The sequence below is a fragment of the Fusarium poae genome, chromosome 2 (genome assembly GCF_019609905.1).
Source record: "Fusarium poae strain DAOMC 252244 chromosome 2, whole genome shotgun sequence".
NCBI lineage: Eukaryota > Fungi > Ascomycota > Sordariomycetes > Hypocreales > Nectriaceae > Fusarium > Fusarium poae.
This window is the reverse complement of record NC_058400.1, coordinates 5,198,710-5,219,641: the sequence shown is the minus strand read 5'-3', so window position 1 is coordinate 5,219,641 and position 20,932 is coordinate 5,198,710. Positions and strand designations below refer to the sequence as shown.

Sequence of the window (20,932 nt, the reverse complement as noted above, 5' to 3'; positions counted from 1 at the left end):
CGTCTCAGACACGGAGTTCGCTGTTGGGAAACTTTTGCTGATACGAAGCAGCGTGTGTTAGGGACACTTGCCCCCCCACTCGTACACGAAGTAGAAAATGACTTTGTCAAGGCGATGGCATCGTTACTGAAGTTGCTCAGCATACGCAGACCCCGCCTTTGCACCGACCCTACGATCAAAGGCATGCGACACCCTCTATCGCCAACGTTAAGAGGGAAACCGCACTCGTAGCGATGGCATTAGGTTGCAACATAGACAATGGAAGACAATACAATGCTGGTGGTACATTCAAGCTTCCAGTATTGCTCGCGAATACTTTGGCAATGGGAGAAGTCTCATGTGCCATTTGGTCAGCGACCTCGCAGTAGTGCCTGTCGCCTGTATCAGCAGACAACCGAGCTGTTGCTCAACGCCTTGAAGTTCTCTTGACACTGCTGGGTTTCATCGCTCCCCTCTCAGCGTGTGCCCGAATCTTTTCCACCAACGCTTTTGCAATCAGTCTTGGGCCTGACCATCGCGGATCGATCGACTGTTGCGTCAGTAAAAAACCCCACCCAAGCTGTATAATCTGTAGGCCCCTCATCTTCCCTATTACTGCTGCCGCGGTCTGCTTTCACGACATGGAGATGTCTCATCCCAACGGCGTTTTCGGGTGCTGGTTCCCATGTGAGAAGTGTTTGTCCTGGCCCCTGCCGTAAAATACTTCGTAGCTATGCTTTGCCCTGTAGGACTCGAGACTCGAGACTGCTTCGAGTCGCATCACCAAATTTGCCCAATCGCGTCTTGAGGACCCCTATGACAAGATGAGCTTTTACGGGCTATTACCCACCCTCTTGATAGTAGTCCCGTTCTACATTCAGCTGCCCATGGATTAGACTGTGGCTATGGATCTGACTGTGGAGTTTCCTGCATCTGATCTGGCTTGCGAATGGCCATGATCAGTAAAAAGAAACAAGATCAATCGCACAGACCGCCTCACACGCCCGAGGTGCCCAGTTTTGGGCTTTGATGTCTATACTTCCAAGCTGCAGCCCAATTATCGTGTCCTGTATTGTCGATCATGACCAATTTGCTCCCTGTCAAGGCGGAGTGTAAAAAGTGAGGCCAGACCAGTAGGTGGAGGAATAGCGTGTCAATATATACGCTGGACAGGAGCATGGTATATTGTGGCACATGTAGTTATTTATACCTATGTAGCAAACACGAACCTGTTTCGTTTCTAGCACCCCTAGTCTGATTATATCTAACATTGCCAATATGTTGACAGAAAGTAACAAGCTTGACAATACCTGCACAGACACCATTGGTCTTGATAAGCCATGCAAGTTCTGCAAAGTCCTAGAGCTTGATGATGCTTTATATGACGGAGAGACCAAGACTAAGGAGGATGGAACGCCTTTTGTTGATTTTGGTGAGATTGTTGAAACTAAACAAGATCGGATTGCGACATCTGGATTGACACGGGCCAAATTGGGCAAGGCCTTGAGCTACGCAATGCGGAATCACGATGCCGATGCCCCAAAGACCATTGCAAAGACGGAACTGGGGCTATCCTACTCGAGAAGTGACCAACTTCCTGACCTGCAGGCGCTTAACGGTACGGCATCTACTGGATGTGTGTTTTGCCAGGTACTTCGATGCGACCTGAAGAACGCATGGGAGACGATAAAGGAAAATTGGGGAGACGAAGAGGAAGACGACAAGGATAGAGAGGATGAAGAGCAAGAAGAGAAAGAGGAAGATATACCGGAACAAGAGGAAGGAGATGATGCTGATGCCGAAGACAGTGAGGACGAAGATGATGAAGGAGGAGAGCGGAACGATGCAGACCGCCACGGAGAAAGCAGTGATAAAAGAGAAGGGCAGAAGGAGGAGGTATTAACACATGGAAATGCCGATGAAAAGGACAAAGACACCAAAGAAGACCAGCAAGAGCTCCTCGTCTGGAACAGTGAAAACAGCGACAGGAGTAGCGACTATACAAGCGCTGTTGAAAACGATCATTTTGTTGACACTGATGAGGATACGGATGCCGAGGAGAATAAGGAGGAGGACATAGAGGGAGTTGGCGAAGCAAAAGGGGAGAAGAAAGAAGATGAGGCAAAGATCGAAGCTGCTGAACAATTCCGATCTCCAGTTGTGGCCTCAGAGGTACCACCTGCTAAAGCAGAATTGGCCATCACCGAGATTACCTACAAGCTCCGAGAGTATGGTGCCGATGATGATCGCCCTCAAAGAACATGGTTGGATGCGTTGTACATTTTCTTCACAATTGAGTACCAGGGAAAGAAGAGGAGATACTCCATTCACTACAACATATACGCGGAAGAATCTAGTGAGTCAAACCTTTCATGACGCTGCATTCTTCGAAGCTAACGTGTCTCAAGACTCATGTACTTCTTGGCTCGAGATCAATAGGCGGCCTATCATCAACGATGTGTTATCTCCTGCATCTGTGGGAAGAATGAATGAACTCATTCGACTTTCAGAAAAAGAACAGCCGGTGAAAGTTGTCGAGAAACCCTTCTTACCGACTCGTCTACTTGATGTGCAGGCATCTTGTCCATCTGGCTTGCGTCTAGTCATCACCAAAACGGACCCTGACGTTTGGAAGCTTGACGCTTCCCAGAGACGGTACGCGGCGTTGAGTTACTGCTGGGGTTCAAGAGACGCAGCGCTGAAACAACTCATGACAACCAAAGACGTATTACAGAAGCATCTCGACGAGATTCCTATGGAGAAAGTTCCCTTGACAGTTGCAGACTCGATCCGAGTTTGCAGGGCGCTTGAAATACGATACCTCTGGGTTGATGCCTTGTGTATCATTCAAGGAGACCGTGATGACTGGTCAAATGAGTCGTTCCAGATGTCCAGCATATACGAGAACAGCTATCTTACACTATGCATCGTGCAAGGTGATTCGTGCTCCAGCGGTTTCCTCCACAAAGACTACAACCCGCCCAATGTGAGAGTCAAGTTCCAGTCGAAGCTTAACAACTCGGTCTCGGGAAATATCACTCTTCGAATGCTTCATCCACCTTCAGCAACAGTTCGGAGGTGCACGAAACAGGAAGGGAAATACGGCCGCCCTGATGACTCTGCCGGTAACTCGGACATTAACGAAGTTTCGTGGAGCAAGCGAGGCTGGACCTTCCAGGAGGATCAACTAGCCCCACGGAAGGTGTTTTTCGGCAATCTGATGTTCCACGTCAATCGTGGATCGCAACTTGAAGCAGCTGATGGTTCAACAGTGTGGCGCTTTCGCTTTGTCGAGACCATGGATGCTCTGGAACGAGGACTCGAAACCTGGTATAGAATGATCGAGAACTACTCCAAAAGAAACCTTTCTTACGAGAACGACAAGTTCCCGGCCATCGCAGCTTTGACCAGGTCTTTCAGCGAAAAGTTCAAGAACCAGACGTATCTGGCAGGCCTGTGGGAGTCAGACATCCATAAAGGCCTTCTTTGGACCTGCTCTGCGTGGTTAGAATTCGACGAATACCAGAAGCTTGTGTCGAAGGACTATATCGCGCCGTCTTGGAGCTGGGCTCGCCGTTCTTTGCCGGTAAATTGGATCTTGGATCATAATAAAAGGCCCAAATCGGAGCTTGTCGACCGTGGCTCAGAAATTACTGTCACAGATATGAATAATGCTTTTGGCTGCATTGCAGAAGGTCGTCTGCTCTTAACAGCACGGATTTTCAAACCACCAACGAGACGAAATGGAAAGATCAGGATCAAGCACTCATACAACTTGTGGAAGTACATGAACTCACCATCCTTTAACTACATTTCCTGGTCCAAAAGTAACAAGTACATGGCCAAGATCCGCTTCGACTGGGATAGTCAATCTTGCCTCAATGATGAGGGCTACCCACGTGGACCAATGAACGATATATGTCTGATCCTCACTGCCAGCATCTTCCCAGGGGATGATGTGTTGCTGAGAAGTCACGATTTAGCGGATGATCAAGAATTGTTGCTTGGAATCGTAGTGTGGCCCTCACCTAAAGAAGAGGGAGCATACGAGAGGATAGGCGTTTTCTTTACAGAGGACAGAGGGAAGGGTGGAAGAAAGTTCTGGCAGGATATTCCGATGCAGGATCTGGTGCTTGTGTAGGCATTCAGTTTGGCTTGTCTCATGTGTAAGGAAATGAGAAGATCGAGGTATCTGGTTATTTGTAACATATAACGCTAGGTAGTATTCTTGTTTAATGACACTCGTTGAATGCCTCACAAGTAATACTGGTGAGAGCAACTGGCATAGGTTGACTAACGAGCAGGCCTAAATGGACTGCACCAAAGCCCAACTTGACTTGTACATCATGACATAAACCCAACCACGGAGAGCGTGTAAAAGTAATCACGACATCCTATTCCAAGCTTAGTGGCGTCACAAGTTATCTCTGCTTTGAATTCGTAGTGTCTTAATCATCAAGAAGATGTCTTGGAAGACCGTCGATGCCAAGAGCAACTGCGCTGGATAGCCCCCGGTTGAGGCTAAGAGCATCTAAGTTTCACTGCAAGTTTAACCCCCCCCCCAAGCTTCCGCGGCAGAATGGCAGGCAGCGTCGTCATGCTGGTCCCATGATATGCCCCAAACCGAGAGGCTATTCCTGTTTCCGACTAGCCGAGCAAAGAAATGGGAGAACATGGATTCAAACACTACCCTTGTCATCAACATAAACACCCAGGTACTGTGGTCTAGTTGGTTATGACATCTCGTTAACACCGAGAAGGTCCCCGGTTCGAGCCCGGGCAGAACCTCATCTTTTGCGTGTTGCGCATAACTTTTTTTGGTTCATGGAAATGAATCGTGATCAAAGTCTTGACACAATGCATGGTCGGAACCCGGGCACCTCTTCCAAAATATTGAGCTCTTTTTTCTATTCTCTAGGTCTGCCATCTCGCCGTCTTTGGCCCTTACCATATTCTACTTGAGCTTGAGACGAGGGTATAGTGTACTTCAGAGGCAGCGTGCAACGTCCCTCTAAACATCCGTTGATTAAACAAAGATTCCACACCGTTCCCCAAGACCATCTATCTAAACCGTCTAGAGTACATACTACGGTGCACTTCTCAATGAGGCAAACAATAGTTCTAAGTGACATATCATTTTTGAGCCGTGTTTCTGTGTAACTTGGCGGGTGGGAAAAAAAGGGCAAACCTGTGATTCATTGTCGGTTGCATGGCGATAAGGATAGGGAGAAAAGTAGACAAGAAGGTAAAGGGTGAAAAGCAATGTAGGCGCCTTTCTCACATGCCTCATTTCCTGTTGAAAAAATACGGGTAAAAGAATAAGAAAACGAGAAGAAATTGGTATAATGTGATTTATCGATTCCGCTATTTTTGTTCTTCCTGTCTGCAAGGATCATTTCTGCACCATCAAAGGACCCTTGGACGCCAGTCTCTTTGTACAACACCAGATGCGAAGTGATCTCTGCCACCTAGGAGCAATCTCAACGTCATCCTCAACTTTCTTAGTCTTGAATATCAAAGGGTTTCATTCTGCAGAGAACTACACAATCTGAAAGCAGACAAAGATATACGTCTCCTTCCAAGACCTGTTTGCGTGTATTCAGCTGCCTAGACCTACTGCGCTCTGAGCAATGGCTCATGGAGTTGACGAACAAAGACCGGGCAACAGACTTGGATGCGTTCTGCTCAGCTGTGGCGAGACATAAGATACAGTGTCTTTCTACCCATATGGCCTTCTTCTTCCTCTCACTACTGCAACTATCTCTCGCCTACGAACATCGTACGGAATCAGAAAACCGAATCATTGTCATCATCACAAGCATGTGTACGTCGTATGATCCTCGTGTCTATGACATCCTGTCGCGCTGGTCGTTTGATCCCGCGAAGGATGGTAAGTGAAAAGTATCTCTTTACTTGGAATTTAGTGACTAAGAGGCATACAGCATCTACTTCTTCTTCTCTGCAAGACCAATCCCTGATGACCGGAGCAACAGCATTGAGCGGCGATTTGCCCCAGTACTCCGAGGCGACCAAGACTGGATACAATCAAGCCTACCGTCCATTTTCATCTGTCGTAAATAAGTCGCCTATCCTTGAAAAAGATTGGCCCGGAAAGGATGTCAGAACAATTCCGTCTGGCTCGACTCCCAAGAAGTCTGCTACCACCAATCAAGAAGCTTCCTTCGACGTATCTTCCCTGGAGTGGCCGTCTCCCCCCACCAACCTCGAAGTCTTTCGTGTCATCGGCTATCGTACAATTTTTGGTCGAGGGTACGATGAAAAGAATGAGTTTTGGGTCAATTGGAAGGGATACCCTGCGTCTGAAGGAACATGGATGAAGGAAAGCCTCGTTCGGCAGATTGCGCCCCTGCAAGTTGCGGAGTTCAATCGTGAACGACGGTTATCTTGCCATAGAGGCATCTATGGAGAGATGTTTACCAGGAAGAAAGCTCCATGTTGCGATGGAAAAAGTACTAGTTTGTGTGAAGGGTGTATAGTTTGTGGAAGAGGATGTCACTGAATCCGATGGGGAGGGTTTGCGTTTTGATGGGCATGGTGGTATGTCTTTGAGCCAACTGCATCGTACCTATTTCTTTATAACTTTATTTAAACATATCTTTCATTCGGTATGGACCTTGTGGAAACCCGATAACCATTTGTTTTATACACGAAAACCGTTATCAGGTTGCCCTCTGGTTCCTCGCACCATCTGATGTTCTGGTGCAAAGAACCTTCCTCTCTGTATATATGAGCAACGATGACACGGAAGCTGACCAATATTCAAGTTGTCAATATCCAGCGAACCTTCTATCAAAATTGATCAGGCCGCGTGGCCTAATGGCTAAGGCGCTAGATTTCGGTCTCCAGCATCTGATTCTCTAGAGATTCCAGGTTCGACTCCTGGCGTGGTCGATTGACACAGCTGATTATTTCTTTTTGCTGCCTCATAAGAATTGTAGTCGCATAGAGTAAAACTTCAATTGCTGTGGTGGCATCGTAGGCTGTCTGGGACGCCGTGACCACGTGAACTCTCGATGTAGTCTATCTAGTTGGAGTGGCAATAGTCGTCGAGACAGTGTCATGTAGTGCTTTTGCGAAGATTACTCAATTATTGGCTGGATTCTTTGGGGCCTCAGTAAGTTCATGTTGTCATTGTGAAGTCTGTATTTTGCTTCCTTGTCTCTCCATCATCTTCTTGACCAGTAAATCCTGTTGGTCATGGGATTGTGAAGAGACTCGCTCCTTGTCAAGTAAAAGGGATACCACAACGAAAAAAAAAGAACTGGATCGTGCTTTTGTAACAGCACTCTGTTTGCAAGGTTCACAGGGCTATATTTTCTAACGCACTGGAGTTGGAAATTCGCTCAAACCCCAAAACCCAAAACGGCGATTAGCAGCTATATCGCTCCCACGACAAGAACCGTAGAGCGTCCCGTTTCTCTTATGCCTTCTTCTTATCCTTGACCCACTCATGGTAGACTTCCGGAGCAATCTGCCGAACCTTCGTCTCCTTTTCCCAGGAATTCGATTTCTTGTCATTAGGATATCCCACCCATTGACAGAGAAATTTCTTGGTATGATCCCGGCTGGAATAAGCCTCGCGAACGATAGCAAAAACATGGTATTGATCAAGGCCGGTCGCTTCGTCACGTCCTCCAAGGCTCGCCTAGTACTGGTAGACGATATCGGGGACGGACTTCTGAACGTCGAACTCTGGGATCCAGCTCCACTCACCGTCGGACCACATGGTGTTTAATTCGACGGTGCAAGTAGTGGTGTTGACCATATGTTCGCAAATGCCTGTAATAAATGGACTCTGATAGTCGTACAGAGAAGAGTCTGATTTGGTGGATTCGGCAATGATACGATCACCGTCGTCGTTGTTACCGCCGGCAATAGCGTCGGGGTGAGGCATCATGAGTTGCGTGCGTAAGGTCGCCTCGAATAATGTGATACGAGATAAAGTCGAGATGTACGGTGAAAGAATAAGAGAACAGTGTCTATTGAGAAAGAACTGACGTGCTGTGATATGCAAAATGGAATGTTGGATAATGGTTGAGAATATCTACCTGTTGGTAGGTAAGTTGTGTTATCAACTTCATGCTACTTGGAAGGGGCGACTGTTACATGTTCCTGCCACTTTAAGTGTGAAAAGACTCAAGTATTCATGTGCATGCACTGTTGCAAGAGTACGGAGTGTCTCGATTGTTCTTATCGTTGCTGATAGATGCACACGCCAGCTGAAGCTACCTTAGTACTCTAGGCGTTATCGATCAACTCTGTTATCCCCCTACTGAAGCCTAAGCAGGCCACCTTTCCTGCGACCGTCTGTACGTTGACGCAACGCAATAACTCACAATATCATTGCAGGCTTATTATTCGTTAGAGCCCAGCAAAAGGTATTCACAACAGATAAGGGTACACACTACCGACAAAAATGCCAAAAAACATACAACAGCGGGGATTCGCTGGTCGTCACCGACCCAACTACTAATCCGCCCCTTACCAGCTTGACTATGGGAGAGCGGACGGGATCCCGTATTTTCTGGTAGGTATGGTCGTATGTGCAGGTTGAAGTGGCAAAGCAGAATTACATAGGGAGGCCTCAATCTCAAGTTGGCCGAAGCCTTTGTTAATGGTGAAATGTTTGCTTTCAGTCCTTCTTCGTCCTTAAACTAAAACAGAAATGTCTTTCAATACTCATCGGGAGGTAATAACGAACTAGAAAATCACAAAGATATTCTATTGCCAATCAAACTACTTGAAGCTCGATCTAGAACACGATTTCTTTCACCGCCGTGCCTTCAGCCCTACTTGATTATATTCAGCTGAAGCCGCCACAGCGTAACCCTGGTTTGGAGCTGACTTCTAAATTTGGTTAGATCATATGTGCTGGCAGCTAGACTAGACTAGTACTTCCAAGTCAGACTCGAGATATCTACATGCCATAGAGGCTTCTTTTTTAGTTGCTGAACCTATTGAGGTAGTGTCATGTTTAACCTCTAACTGGACATGACAATTATATTTCGTCTGTTTCAAGTTTCAAGGAGCTCGTTTGATGCCCTATCTCGTTTCATCTATTCTCCTCTTCTCCCGTGGACGTGCTTAGTTTAATTGAACAATAACACCCCACCAAAACAGTCAATCTACGGCACGCAAGTGGGAATTAGCCGGTACTCTCATTAATATCGAATGAAACTCCAGACACAAGTGCTTTATTTGCCGCATTGTGCCAGAAAAAGGTGGCGGCCGAGTGAAACTAGCCTAACGCAATTATTGGCATAGCTCGTTTATGAGCTGAAAACTACCGTGCAGGGGTTTCAAATTGAGCTTCTCCTTCGAGGGATCGGTGCTCGTATGTTTAAGACATACTTAGCTATAGCCCCTTAATTATCCTGATAGAGGACAAGACTCTTTTTTGGTCTGAAAAGCCTGTGATTGTCGCTTGTCCATTTCGAGTATAAAAGCATCTCATCGACACCCATCTGTTCTCGGTATCCTGCTCTCCACCTTCATCACTTCTCGACATTCTTCATAAAACAAACACTTCCACTATGCGTTCAGCCATCATCATTGCTGTCGGGGCCACCCTCGCTGCCGCTTCTAGCCCTGTCCAAAAGCGCGATGCCAAAGAATGTGCATCACTCGCTCAAGACTTCCTCCCCAAGTTGACCGATCTTCCCACCCCTGAGGGATCGGTTCTAAGCTTCATTGCCAGCAAGACTGAGCTCGCCACCTTCACCAACAGTTGCGAATTCCCCCACGTCACCGGCACTATGACCAAGGAGTACTCTTCCTACGTCGAAAAGCTCAGCTCTTGGTACAAGGACCAAGTTAGCGACGTTTCTGAACTCATGGCGGCTTGTTCCGATGTCCCTGAAGTCAAGTCGGAGCTTGACAAGCTAAAGGAAAACGGCGCTCTTTGCAGCGAACTTTCCTGGGCAAAGGAGACTGGCTCTGCTTCCAGCAGTTCCGACGACAAGAAGGACGATGACAGCAAGAAGGATGAGGACAATGCCGCCGGTCTCAACACCATGGCAGCCGGTGTCGTCGTTGCCGTCGCTGGCATCGCTGGTGTCATGATGCTTTAAACAGCGCCACGAACGAGTTTCAGAAGCGAAGCATCATATTGGGGACAAAGATTTTTGGTATTTTAATTGTTTAGCAATGGTGTACTGGTGTCTATAGTTTATCGGAATCCTACAATATATGTGTTGTGGCCATCTGCTTCATTATTTGTGATCGGTGCTTGATTTGTCTGGTGCCACAAGAATCCCACACTTGTCTCGGCTGCTCGGCACTCAGCACTGTAGGATCTGCGAACCAGCGCCGATTCCGACGGTCTAATTTCCACTGCATGCCCTGTGACCATGGAAACAACGCCAGTAGGCGCTAAAGTGAATGATCTACAGGGGACACGGCTAAATGGCAGCCAATCTGGAAGCAATGGCGACATACCTTGTCTTGTGTATTTGCTTCAACTGTACATCATATTTTGACGGTAATGTCCAGTAAAAATGTCGACTATTCTGGTAGCCGCTACCAACTGTGGAACTGGCTACGATCTCGTAAGGCTTTGCAGCATGCTCGCTTCTCAAGTGCGTAGGTTTTGGTCCCAAAATCTCCAAGATGATACAGCACCACAGCGTCAGGCATCTCTGCGACTAGCATTGGAAGTGGCTCGATCGCCTCGAAGGTAGGCATAGAGTAAGAAAAGGTTGGCAAAGACGTTTAGACCGAGAATTTCGTAAGGCTTGATATCATCTTTGTTAAAGTAAGCAGCAAGGTTGGCGAATAAACATGCGCCAGGAATAAGGTATGCGGTGGATGCTTGAATGAAACTGTCGAGCAAATGCGTGCTGGTCTGAACGGTCGAAGTCATCCTGGCGAGTATTTGTATTTTCGTAGAGGAATGATTCGTATTTTGTAACTGTCTGTCTTAAATTGGCTGAAATGGCAGGATAATAAGAGAGATAAAAAAAATGGCGGATGTGATATTGAAACGAGGGGATTATAGCTTTTATTAGGTGATTTTTAAGGTATAAGTCCTAAAGTATATATTTAAAATTAATTTATAAAAAGATATAGTTTTTAAATCTAGATATTAATATAAATTTTATTTAAAAGTATATATTATAATTTATAAAATTAAAATTATAATAATTATTATAAAAGTTTTTATTTTTTTTAAAAATTAATTATTAAATATTTTTTTATTAATATTAATATTAATAAAATTATATAATTATATAATTACTATATAAAATAATAAACTTTAAAGTTTTTATTAATTTTAATTATATATTAAATTAAAGAATTATTTATAAAAGTTTAGCCTTTATAATTAATTTTATTTTAAAAAAAAGAAATTAATTAAAAAAATTTAAAACTTTTAATAATTTTTTAAATAATCTTTTTTTAATATTTAAAATTAATATATTATTAATATAAATAATAATTAAATTATTATTTTTAATTTTTTAATTATAAAGCTTTTAATTATATAATTAATTATTAAATTAATAAATTAAAATTTAAATCTTTATTATATAAAAAAAAAAAGGCTTTAAAGGCTTTTTATAAAATAAAATATAATAATAATATTAATATATTAAAAAGTAAAATATTTTAAATAGAATTACTTTTTAATTTTTAAAATAATTTTTAAAATAATCTTTAATAAAGAAAATAAATTATTAATAATTTATAAAGTATTTAATAAAAATAATATTATTAAAAAGTTTATTAAATTAGAATTTATTATATTAAGAATTCTATAAAATTAAAAGAAAAATATTCTAAGGAAAAAAGGAAAAAGCTTATAATTAATATTATAGCTTTTAATATGATAAAATTCAAGAGGGGATTATAGCAGTATTGGATACAGAAGTGCCGCTTATCCGGTCAAAGTAACGTAACTTGTTAGCTAGACATCAAATCAAAATCGCATGATGTTATAGGAATATCCAGAACCACCAGATTCTCATTCAGGCAAGAAACAAGAGCTCTCTATCATGTGAAAGAACATTCCAGCCTTCGGAATCACGGCACGTCATACGTTGTGTTGATGGTGTGTACATGGATGAAGGGCCGAGCCGCCCCAGGTTTCTTGTCACAAATCATTTTATGTCCCATAGAATGAATTGCATATCTGTAGATTTATGACTCTTGTCTGCAGAGTGAGGGACAAAGTCAGCAGTAGACTTTAAAAATCACCGACAGCCACCAAAAGAATCCCAGGCGGATACTCTCAGCGTTAAATATAATGGAGATGGTGCAATGCTTCCTTTTTATTACTCTTAGATATGTCTTAAAAAGTCAAAAGGCAATGCGAATAGGTTGTCTAATAAGTCGTTACCCGTTTCATTTATCCCTTCTGTCTTCGCCGGACAAACAAGTGTATCAAGAGTATGTTTGTCGGCATATGCTGAAGAGGAGGAAGAAGGCGTAGTAACAAAGCTTGGTTCCAACGTATGCCAACTTTCGTCGTGAAATCCGGAATCAACCAAACTACTCGCTGTTTTACTGCACATGGGAGGATCCTCGAGGAATGACCATTCCATAGTATCGCCCTCATCCAATTCTTCGTAACAGTTCTCAAATAATTTAACTTCTTCGAGCTGATATGCAGGCGACGTGGTGTTGACAAAGTCCCGTAATAAGTGTTGCGGAGCTTTCGTAGAGTCAGCGGAAGCTCGTAGATGAACCCAATAAGTTTGTTGTACCTGTGAAGATTTCGCCTTGTATTTGTTTCAAAAAACGTGTTTCACTCAATGTTGATGGGCTGTCAACGTCTTCTCTTTTCGTATTCTCTAATAAGTTGTCGTCTTGTAACGATTCGCTTTTCCGCTTTTCATGTTCTCTTCGTTCCTTTTTCACTCTTTATTGTAGTTAGTTAGCAAAGATGAAACAAAACAAGAGAATTGGAGGTGTAACTGACGGAGACTTTCGAGATTGTACCACCACACATTCTGCAGTATTCCATTTGCAATTGCTACAAGGTGATTGCCTTGTAACATCGCATCGTACTTTTCGAGACCGACATGAAAGGCATGCCCTTTTAGCTCTGGTGCCCCTCCTCCTCGTCGTGTTTGTTTGGGCAGATGAATTCGGTTTGGTTTCTGGAACAATACACATGATGAAAACAAGAATAACTTTTCTTTAGTACATTGAACCTGGATACACTGGGGATCATTGGCACTTATAGAGGAAAGTTTGTTTGTGCCCTCGATCAGCGATCTTGACCAGATTTAGGTTAGTTGGGTGGTCGCTACGATGTTTCCCTACCCCCCGCATACATCTACGGCTATATATAACCGTCGTAGCCGCGCCAGTCTCCGCCTTCATCTCTCTTCCCCCATTTCTTTACCAACCCCAGACAAGAAGAACAGTGTATTAGTCCAATGTCCGACTCCCAAGACGATTCAGACGGCACAGAGAGCTGCCGTAAGAGAATTCGCCAAGCTTGCCTCAACTGTAGAAGGAAAAAGGTCCGCTGCACTGGTGAAAAGCCGACTTGCAGCTTCTGTGTGCGATTGTCGCAAAGATGTCTGTATGCTGAAGATAGAAGAAGCTTGAAGAGACCGGCGATTGTGTTGCCAGCTGGTGACAAAGAAGTGACGGGCGCTGGCATGGTAAGCCTGAACATCATGCTTGATGTAGGTAATATATACTGATTGTCGTTGTCTGTTAGCATACTATCACAGAGAGGTTTGCCATCCTCGAGAACCAGATTTCAACGTTACAGAGCACAATTGAAAAGTAAGATTCTCATTGTATCTTTACCCTCCCACTTTTGCCTCTATACTAACAAGGGTATAGATTGTTACCGCTTGTTGAAAACCAGAATGTGGCGCCCACCAGGCGAACTCTGGATCAAGTCAACACTCCAGTGACAGGCATATTGCAAACACCCTCAACAGTTCAATTATCGTCATTTGATCGTCCCCAATTGCAATCACTCATTTATGCAGCAGACATTTATTTCCGCTTCTGCCATAGTCAACCCTACTCCCTCTTCCATGAACCTACTTTTCGTCAACGTTTATTGGACAACTCACTTCCTTCATATCTACTATGGGCCTTTCTATCAGCAGCAAGGCGCTACTCGACTTTTCCAGTCGCTCCGCTTAACTGTGCCGACGATGCATCAGCCTACGCTGTCAAGGCTTGGGAATGCATGGATCTTCCTTGGAGTGGTTCAGATTCCCCAGAGAAGATTCTTACAGTCATTCAAACCATCATCTTGATTGTGAGTACCGAAGTACCAGGTGAGCTTTTATAATCTAAATCCTTTGACTTTAAAAGTGAGACCATTAACGTTCATGTATAGCTGGTCTTTGTACTCAGGCTCATATGAAGCTTGGCTTTGCCGTTCGCCTGGCACAGAACAACAAACTGAACATGGAACCTGACGCTTCAACACCAGTTGCAGACCGTGAAGAACGCAGACGAACATTTTGGTCATTATTTCTTATAGACAAGTTGATCAGTCTTTCTCGTGGTCGATTTTGCGCCATCAGGGATGAAGAGTGTAAACTATCTCTTCCGTGCTCCGAAGAAGCGTTTAGGGAAAGTCGAGAAGAGTACACACCAAAGCTTGAGGAATTGACTCAAGATTATGTGGATCAAGAGGCGATAGACAGATGTTGTCCATTGGGGCTCATCGTAGTCATGGTATCGATTATAGGCCGGGTTTCTCACTATGCGTTGCATGACACCAAGACTCCCCAAGTTGCCTGGTCTTCTACGTCTCCCTACGCCACTCTATCTTCTACTCTTCTCCAGGCCGAGCATTATTTTGCGATGGACGAAGATACTATGGAGAGTCTCAAAAAGCGGTGTACTGTTAACGGTGCCCTTGAACAAAACCTCGCGGGGTCGTTCATTTTCGCCAAGGCCATCTTTCACCTGTCTCATTGCCTGCTTCATCACCCGTTTTTGATACAACAGCATCTGCAGTCCGGCAAACAAAAAGCTCCATCAATATTTATGAAGACGGCATGGGAAAAATGCAGGACACATGCCAAGAGTATCACTGAACTAATGGAGATGAAAAACCAGAATGTTCTGGTGTTGACATCGATGTATGGGTATTGTATCATGATCGCGGGAACGATTCATGCTCTTTCGATGAACGACGAAAGAGAAAATGTCAGGAAGGAGAGCAAGGAGCATTATCGTGCTTCGATTGAATCTCTGCAAGATTTATCGCGCTATTGGGCTCATGCAGCGCTGATGGTAAGTCGGTCTAGTTCTAGAATATCCATTGCTTCAAGGAAGTCTGACCAATTCCCTACAGGTCAAACGGCTAGAGAGATTCCACCACCAGTGCGAGACTCGTGGTCAAGAACTATCACCATGTAATTCGAATGTGGAACGGCCGCCTGGAGATGTCAAAGCACTGTGGCAGAGCGTCGACTACACGTCGTTGTCAACCCCGACAAGACCTGGAAGTCCAACATCGGCAGCGCACATTACGGGTCAGGAAGATTGGGCGCTATCTGGAGATATGTTTGACTTTACTGGCTTTGGTGGGTTTGCTGAGGGTGTGGATATATTTAGTATCTCTCTTGTTGATGGCGATATGATGTTGGATGGCGAGATGCCAGTAATAGGTGCTTGAGCCACATGTCGGAATATCTCGGTATGACTTCTTGCAGTATTTATATATGCAATCAATAATTATCATCAGTTCAACAAATTTCATCTCCGAAATACAACACTGAAATCTAGCGCTCGCAATCAAATACAATGCCATTCTTCTTCCTCATATCTTCCACAACAGTGAGAACACTTCTGCTGAGCGCCCTTAGATCACCCTCAGCCGCATTGTCCCTCTCACTGATAATTCGACCAAGTTCCTTAGCCTCCCACGTCAAGTTCAACATGTCAGTGTATTCGGGATTCGGATTTCCTAGCTCCTCTCCATTTTTAGAGCCTCGTGGGATGAACTCCATGGTACAGATATCAGTCACGTTCGAAGCTTGACCTCCCTCTATCCGGATAGTTCCCTTCTCACAGTATATCTCTGTTGGTGCGTGTGAGTCATATAGCTTGCTCGTCCGGGCTTGCAAAGTAAACCTTTGCTTATGCTTCGATGTCCCACGTGTGTAGTCGAAAACAATCAACCCTCCACCGTCGACGCCTGTTTCGAGTATAACGGGGAAGTATGTCTCAGAAGCAGGTACACCAAAGAGTCGGATGGCAAAGGTGACGGGATAAACACCCATGTCCATTAAGCAACCGCCGCTGAATTTGGGAGAAGCCACGTTGGGAATATTTGTATCGGTCATGTCGCCGAACAGTGGAGAATAAACTGCCATGGAAAGACTGGCGCCATAAATCTTGCCCAGCTTTGCGGTTCTTGTCTTCTCATCATCGAACAATTTCTGCAAAGCTTTGAAGTTGGGCTCTTGGATATGGCGATAGGCCTCTAGGATAAAAAGGTTCTTGGAATCAGCCAGTTCATAGAGTGCCTCGAGCTCGCGCACATTTGAGGCAAAAGGCTTCTCCATGATGACATGCTTTCCAGTATTCAAAGCCTTGACTCCTTGCTCGTAATGTAGAGAATTTGGTGACGCAATGTAGACCACGTCGATGTTTTGGTCATTGAGCATAGAGTCTAGGTTGTCGTATGCTTCCACAGACGAAGCATCTTGAATGGAAGGAGTGTCTCTGATGAAGCCTTTGGCGGTATCAACTCTTCTTGAGTATACTGCTCTGAGTTGGAACAGCTTGCTCTCATGGCATGATTGTATGAAAGAGTTGGTAATCCAATTTGTGCCAATGACGGCAAGTCCAAGAAGAACAGGCATTATGAGTACTTGACGAGTCTATATTCTTCCGAGAATTGATAATCAAGATCTGGTCTCTTTATAGTCGTCAATGTGTAAATTGATGACGGCATGGCCTTTGTGAGCAGATATGCTGTGAGATGCTGTGCCTTTTGGTGATGGCCAAGTTATGTGTAAGATGCCCAGATGTGGTAATACTCGGCGAGACGATTGCCCGTTTCGAATACTCTGCTTACCGTGACTACCATAACGAGTAATTTCGACCGGAATGATATCATCAGCCTACTGTGGGTAGATAATTAACTTTAATTCTTATCCAACATGTGCTTCGACTGCTTCGTGTTCCCACATGACGTCCAATCATTGAATAAAGTTTTTATTCTAATAATGAACAACGAATTAATATTCCATCGTTATTCCCATCAACTCTGGGCAGAGTTGATTGGCTTGTAATTGTTCACGTATCCATGTCACTGACCCAACCGGGGTTGTGCAAGAGCCCGAGATGCCGAGTAAAGCATAGTTATCGGGTTAATGCAACGTCACGAACTTCCAGGTCTAATAGAAATAACATTTCTCTTGATACACTTTGCATAAATAATTCGTGTCCTGTAACCATCTGTTCATGATGAGCGCCCCGTCTGTTAATGGGCATCAAGCTCAAGAGATACCAAATGACTCTGATGGCTCTATCCAGAAACGCCAGCGAGTTTTGGCGTGTACTTACTGTCAACAACGCAAGATCAGATGCAACCGCATATTTCCTTGTTCCAACTGTATCAAGGTTTGAACAAGTGCCCGAAACATAGTACCACTCTTGGATGCGGGACTGACATGCACAGGCTAATTTGACATGCACACCGTCAAAACCGACTCCGGTGCGCAAAAGACGAACACCAAATGTCCTGCTACAAGAGAGAATCAAGAAGGTCGAGGCCTTACTGGAGCAGTATACACTGCAAGGCTCGCCCGCCGACCCTACCTCTGCACCTACGCATGAGTCTCTAGACCTTTCCCCTTCCGCGTCTCCCGCTCCTTCGAACGGGCTTTCGACCCCGGTCTCATCCGGCCCTGGTAGACTTGTAGTCAAGAATGGTGGCTACAAATTTCTGGATAGTAGGATTTGGGGAACTATCTACGACAACGTTAGTGGCTTATCGCATAGATTGGAATACTCAGACTAACTCTCAGAAACCAACAGTTGGAGGAGATGCGCCACATTCTTGATCAAGAGACCTCGGACGACGAAACATGCCCTTCACGAGCCTCACCACCTACACACGAAGACGTCGACTTGCTTCTGGCTACAGCGTCATCTTCAGATATCGGTGATCACCTTCCTCTGCCATTTCAAATACTTCGATTGTGGCAGGTATTTCTGAATAGAGTCAATCCTCTGAGCAAGATGATACACGGCCCTAGCACGGAGCAGCTGATCATAAGTGCAATGACAAATCCTATAGATATGCCGCAAAAGTCCAGAGCGTTGCTATTTTCCATCTGCCTCGTTTCTGTCGTTAGTCTTTCGAAGGATGAAGCCAAATCGATGCTGGATCTCCACAAGAACGAAGCCATCCGACGATTCACAGATGGTCTGAAAACGGCACTGAACAAACTGAATTATTTGAGAAATTACGACATGCCGATTCTACAAGCATTGGTGCTCTACTTGGTATGACTATGGCTGTCTCTCGAAATTCAGTGTAACTTAGACCACTAACTACTTCTGCAGATCTCATTACAAGGCCGCAGCAACCACGATGCTGTCTGGGTACTAAGTGGTGCCGTTATCAGAATCGCTCACAAGATGGGTGTCCATCGTGACGGAGAAAAACTCGGCTTGACGCCGTTCGAAACTGAGATCCGTCGCCGTGTGTGGTGGCAGATTCTTGCACTTGATTCAATGTATGCAGCAACCTCTGGGATGCGGCCAACGTCGTTGCTTTCTGGGGCCGATACCAAGAAGCCTCGGAATATCAGCGACATAGACTTCTCCCCCGACTCGCTATCCATCCAGTCTCAGGAAGGTCCGACGGAAATGGCATTTGTCATGGTCATTTACGAGGTTATTAGCTTCATCTCGGATCATCACATGTCCGACTTTGAACAGTTGCTTCTTGGGGGGCTAGGAGTTGAGCCAGGAACCCCAGAAGGCGAAGAATATCAGTCTTCGTTGCAGAAACTCCGCAGTCTAGTAGATGAGTTTGACAACAGGCTAAGTGAGGTTGAGAAGAAATATTGTGATCGTTCCGGAGGGCCAATCCATGCTCTGGCACTATTTCTTCGCCCGCATATCATGGAGGAAGGCCGAGTAATGTGCACACCGATGACAGAGGCCCCAGAATGGGGTACTGAGCTTCAGAACCCCAAGGACAACTTCTTTCGCATCTGGCTAGCCCACAACGAAGGCGCTATCAAGATGTACGAAATGGCGAGCCAAGGAAACCTTGTTTGGGCCTTCAAAACCCACTTCCATCTTGACTCACTTCTGTTTTTAGCCGGTCAACTTTTGGAGCGCTCACCAGTGGGACCCTTCGCCGAGCGCACGTGGCGACTGTTTGACAATTTCTATCGTTATCATGAGGAGTTATGGGATATTACTCATAAGCTCCATCTCCAGTTGGCTAGGCTTCTGCTTCGATCCTGGGAAATCCGCGAACAAACACTCCAGGAGATGGAAGCTGCTGTCGATGTTCCTATCTTTATACCCAAGTTGAAGATAGAGTTGTTGCAAGCTGGGCTATTCAGGACAAGTCAGACCATCCTACCATCACAGCAGATGAATGGCGATAATCAAGGAGGGTATGTCGATAATCCGCAGTTCGGCGACAACGCCCTGCCTGATCTGATGCAGAACCCGACAATGCCGTTGGAATGGTCTATGATGGACGATCAACAGATAATGGATGCGCAAAACCCATCTCTTCCCCTCTTTGCGTTTTTTAATAGCACCAATGGCTGGTGAGAAAGTGCATATCACACTTGAGAGGACAATTGGGGGGAAAGGTACTCACGGATGTCGACTTGTGAGATAGTATTCGTGTGGACTGGTATTGCCTTGTAACTACAAGTACTGTTCTGATCATACCCTCATAGCAGATCAACGAACTCTTCAGGTAGAGGCCTGTCTTTGACCCAAGCCTTGATTCCATCCGCAAATAATTCAGGAAATTGAAGATTCCAACCATGGATAGCGCCCTTAATAACACAAGCTGCGCTTCTCTTTCCGTCACCAAGCCCTTGTGAACGTAGTACTTGAGCCATCTCTTTCGTTCCCTCAATATTGTCGCCCTGGTCTCCTGCAATGACCAATATCCGCTTATCCTTTGCAGCGACATCATTCACAGCCTCCTTTCCCCACTTCGCAAGACCACCGTAAGCGTCGTTGACCAAGTTCCAATCGTTATTGCAAGCAATCTCATTCTTCAACTGATCGTGATTTTTCAGGCCCGCCTTCCAGACGCTGAACGAGTAAAAGCCAGAGTTCAGGACCAGCTTCAATCCATAGTGAAGAAGGCTGGGTCGCTCAGCAATCCAAGTCTGCCAGGGCATGAATGGCGCAGACCCGGTGACAAATGCTGACATGACGAGGTCTGGATGTCGACGGACTATCTCCATGGTTGTAAAGCCTCCCAGCGAGAGGCCGACGACATGCGCTTGGCCATTGTGGGCGTAGTTTCGGATAAGATGTGCGACAGAGTCCGAGCCAAGTTCCAGAGACCATGGACCAAATTCTTTCGATTTAGAGTGCTGAGGAAGATCTGGAATTATAAGATGATAATCGCCAAGGAATGGTACGACGTGCTCCCATTCGAGGTTGCAGGAGAAGAGGCCGTGGATTAGCACAATTGTTGTGGTGGATGGTTCATTGTACGATCGAAAGAATAGTTCATTCTGAGTTCCAGATGTTTCTGACATGATTACTTAGCTTTATGTTCCTTCTTTGCCTCTGTTGAAGGGAGATGAATTGTTCTTAGAGAAGATGCATCGTCCTAGACTATCTAGATAGTCATTGCTCGGGCTGAAGTTTGTCCGACCCACCTTCGTTCAATGAGGCTTGGAAGGATCTCGCTAGAGTTAGCGACAGGCATGTGAAACGTTGGCTGCTTACTTGTAATCTTAAGTATTGGACAGTTGGCATCCAACAACAAGTGGCG

General features: G+C 45.1%; 8 protein-coding genes and 2 non-coding genes across 10 annotated transcripts; 7 read left to right on the top strand and 3 right to left on the bottom strand.

The window, feature by feature from the left end:
• Nucleotides 1–1,257: 1,257 nt before the first annotated feature.
• On the top strand, nt 1,258–4,120 carry FPOAC1_005666 (uncharacterized protein; the record flags this gene model as incomplete). The annotated part of the gene is made up of 2 exons (XM_044850186.1): nt 1,258–2,335; nt 2,388–4,120. 2 exons carry the CDS (start codon nt 1,258–1,260, stop codon nt 4,118–4,120), a joined length of 2,811 nt encoding a protein of 936 aa, XP_044708896.1.
• A 573-nt stretch (nt 4,121–4,693) lies between these two features.
• On the top strand, nt 4,694–4,767 carry FPOAC1_005665. Its single transcript has one exon. It is a non-coding gene; the product is annotated as a tRNA-Val (tRNA).
• Nucleotides 4,768–5,706: 939 nt separating this feature from the next.
• Nucleotides 5,707–6,499, top strand: FPOAC1_005664 (uncharacterized protein; the record flags this gene model as incomplete). The annotated part of the gene is made up of 2 exons (XM_044850185.1): nt 5,707–5,869; nt 5,922–6,499. 2 exons carry the CDS (start codon nt 5,707–5,709, stop codon nt 6,497–6,499), a joined length of 741 nt encoding a protein of 246 aa, XP_044708895.1.
• A 303-nt stretch (nt 6,500–6,802) lies between these two features.
• Nucleotides 6,803–6,891, top strand: FPOAC1_005663. The gene has a single exon. It is a non-coding gene; the product is annotated as a tRNA-Arg (tRNA).
• Nucleotides 6,892–7,645: 754 nt separating this feature from the next.
• Nucleotides 7,646–7,897, bottom strand: FPOAC1_005662 (uncharacterized protein; the record flags this gene model as incomplete). The annotated part of the gene is made up of 1 exon (XM_044850184.1): nt 7,646–7,897. The coding sequence occupies one exon, from the start codon at nt 7,895–7,897 to the stop codon at nt 7,646–7,648; it is 252 nt and encodes an 83-aa protein (XP_044708894.1).
• Nucleotides 7,898–9,533: 1,636 nt separating this feature from the next.
• On the top strand, nt 9,534–10,070 carry FPOAC1_005661 (uncharacterized protein; the record flags this gene model as incomplete). Its single annotated transcript, XM_044850183.1, has 1 exon — nt 9,534–10,070. One exon carries the CDS (start codon nt 9,534–9,536, stop codon nt 10,068–10,070), a length of 537 nt encoding a protein of 178 aa, XP_044708893.1.
• A 3,312-nt stretch (nt 10,071–13,382) lies between these two features.
• FPOAC1_005660 (uncharacterized protein) lies at nt 13,383–15,604 on the top strand (the record flags this gene model as incomplete). Its single annotated transcript, XM_044850182.1, has 6 exons — nt 13,383–13,425; nt 14,100–14,249; nt 14,312–14,512; nt 14,669–14,891; nt 14,997–15,219; nt 15,281–15,604. The coding sequence occupies 6 exons, from the start codon at nt 13,383–13,385 to the stop codon at nt 15,602–15,604; spliced, it is 1,164 nt and encodes a 387-aa protein (XP_044708892.1).
• Nucleotides 15,605–15,710: 106 nt separating this feature from the next.
• FPOAC1_005659 (uncharacterized protein) lies at nt 15,711–16,796 on the bottom strand (the record flags this gene model as incomplete). Its single annotated transcript, XM_044850181.1, has 1 exon — nt 15,711–16,796. One exon carries the CDS (start codon nt 16,794–16,796, stop codon nt 15,711–15,713), a length of 1,086 nt encoding a protein of 361 aa, XP_044708891.1.
• A 607-nt stretch (nt 16,797–17,403) lies between these two features.
• On the top strand, nt 17,404–19,740 carry FPOAC1_005658 (uncharacterized protein; the record flags this gene model as incomplete). The annotated part of the gene is made up of 4 exons (XM_044850180.1): nt 17,404–17,559; nt 17,618–17,920; nt 17,977–18,447; nt 18,508–19,740. 4 exons carry the CDS (start codon nt 17,404–17,406, stop codon nt 19,738–19,740), a joined length of 2,163 nt encoding a protein of 720 aa, XP_044708890.1.
• Nucleotides 19,741–19,865: 125 nt separating this feature from the next.
• FPOAC1_005657 (uncharacterized protein) lies at nt 19,866–20,693 on the bottom strand (the record flags this gene model as incomplete). The annotated part of the gene is made up of 1 exon (XM_044850179.1): nt 19,866–20,693. One exon carries the CDS (start codon nt 20,691–20,693, stop codon nt 19,866–19,868), a length of 828 nt encoding a protein of 275 aa, XP_044708889.1.
• Nucleotides 20,694–20,932: the final 239 nt, after the last annotated feature.